This window comes from Dysidea avara, chromosome 2 (assembly GCF_963678975.1).
Source record: "Dysidea avara chromosome 2, odDysAvar1.4, whole genome shotgun sequence".
NCBI lineage: Eukaryota > Metazoa > Porifera > Demospongiae > Dictyoceratida > Dysideidae > Dysidea > Dysidea avara.
This window is the reverse complement of record NC_089273.1, coordinates 19,312,036-19,314,413: the sequence shown is the minus strand read 5'-3', so window position 1 is coordinate 19,314,413 and position 2,378 is coordinate 19,312,036. Positions and strand designations below refer to the sequence as shown.

The 2,378-nt window shown below is 35.7% G+C and overlaps 1 protein-coding gene across 1 annotated transcript; it reads left to right on the top strand.

Annotated features, from left to right (window-relative positions):
• The first annotated feature begins 961 nt into the window (after positions 1-961).
• LOC136247902 (uncharacterized) lies at positions 962-2,378 on the top strand. The gene is made up of 2 exons (XM_066039721.1): positions 962-1,466; positions 1,921-2,378. Exons 1-2 carry the CDS (start codon positions 962-964, stop codon positions 2,376-2,378), a joined length of 963 nt encoding a protein of 320 aa, XP_065895793.1.

Below are 2,378 nucleotides of genomic sequence, written 5' to 3'. Positions count from 1 at the left end.
ACTCAATGGCGCTGTGGCGTTTACAGAACTTTGAGAAAACTTTGGTAAAGAATCCTGAAATTGCTAAGTCTTATCAAGAAACAATTTGTAGATATTTAGAAAAGGGTTACATCAACAAACAGAAACACCTAAGGCTAGCTGGTATCTACCACATTTTGCTATAACTAAGTCTGGTAGAGCTACAACAAAAACTCGTATTGTATTTGATGCTTCAGCAAAATGTAATGGAGTTTCATTAAATGATGTAATTCATCAAGGGCCTAAACTGCAACAGAGATTATTTGATGTTTTGTTAAGGTTTAGAAAGTTACCAGTAGCTGTAGTATGTGACATAGCTGAGATGTACTTACAGATAAAGCCTTATCCAGGTGACAGGTCATTAGTGCTGAGCGATAGTAAAAATTTACTATCACGATAGTTACACATTAAATATCGCGATAGTGAATACTATCCCGATAGTTTATAAAACACTTTGCTCTTAACAAAGTCTTAATTGTATAGCTATGATTTGCAGTCATATAGAGAGTTATTTTGCATGCACAGGACATTTGTTAATTAACTGCGTGGGCGACTGATGAATATGGACTTTTGGTAAAGCTTTTACAGGCAACTCCTTTGTAAGAAAGCTGCTGTAAAATAGTATAGAAGGGTTGTTAATACCATTTTAATGCAGATCTGAGCTTATCATAACTATCACGATAGTGATATTCCTACTATCGCGATAACGATAGTGATTTACTATCGCGATATATCGCATATCGATACCATTGCTCAGCCCTACAGGTCATGTCACAGAATTTTGTGGAGGAATTTAAATATTAATCAGGAGCCAACAGTATATGAATTTGATAGACTGGTATTTGGTTTGAACTGTTCACCCTTTTTGGCTAAATTGGTAGCACACCATCATTGTAAACAAAGATATAATATGGCTTCTTAAACTATTTTGAAATTGACCTATATGGATAATAGTATGGACTTGGTTAAAAATGATACTCAAGGAATACAGCTTTATCAACAATTGCCTAAACCATGGGAGGAAGCTGGGATGCGTACTCATAAGTGGTTATCCAATTCTGAAGTTGTCCTAAATCGAATCACTCCTAGTGACAGAATGCATGAGGTCAATTTAGACCGTGATCCTTTACCTTCAGCTAAGACACTAGGAGTTATGTGGCATGCTTCAGAAGATACTTTTACCTTTGTCTCTCATATAGCAGAGCAAGATTGTGAGTGGACAAAACGAATCTTTTTGAGTAGAATTGCAACTTTGTTTGACCCACTGGGATTGATGGTTCCATTTTTGATAAGAGCTAAGATTTTAATGCAAGAAGTGTGGTTACATGGCTTGGAGTGGAATGAAAGATTGCCACAAGAACTGTTTGCTAAGATAAATGCATGGTTTGCTGAATTGTCAATTTTTGTCAGAGATGAAAATTTCAGGATGTTTACAACTAAAGAAAGAAGTCAAGTGTGCCAGGTTACACACATTTAAGCACCAGCCTATTATGCTTTAATTTTACCTATTATGCTATGCTGCAGTGCTAAAAAATTTGGCCTATTATGCTCAAAACTTTGCCGCAGTTCCCATATTTTGTTAATAAATTTTCTCTTTCTAATGGATAATGATAAACTTTGGCATATGAGCAGCTGGTTAAATGTAAAAAATGCTTAAGAATAATATTTGTTTGCATTGTAAGCTATAATAACAGTCATGTCACATTACTACTTCTCTGTCATATCATTGACATCGACTGCTCTATTAGTGTAGGGTGACTTTTTTCAGTGACATGCATTTTTACTTACAGTATGACATAATTATTCTGCCTATTATGTTAGCATCATGCTTAATGCTTTCTGCAACTTATTATACTTTAAATTATGCCAGCATAACAGACTGGTGCCTACACACATTTGTAGATGCGTCTCAAGAAGCATATGGTACAGCAGTCTACATAAAAGTTGAATACCAAGATGGGTTTTCATCAGTTTGCTTAGTGGCATCTAAGACAAAGGTTGCACCACTTCAATTTATTAGTACCGCATGCCTGGAATTAATGGGTGTAGTATTGAGTAACAGGTTGGCTAAATCAGTTGCAAATGCTTTATCTAAGGAGAAAAAGTCCATAACTTTTTGGACTGACAGTGCTAATGTCCTATGGTGGATAAGAGGATACAGTCATACATTTAAACCATTCGTTGCAAATAGAGTAGGAGAGATTCAAATGTCCTCAAGTCCTGAACGGTGGAGACACATTCCAATAACAATGAATCCTGCTGATTATCTTGCACGTAGAGTTAAACTTGTGGAAATTTTGAATCTAAAATCATGGTGGGAAGGTCCAGAATACTTGAGGAAAGATGAACAATGTGGCTAA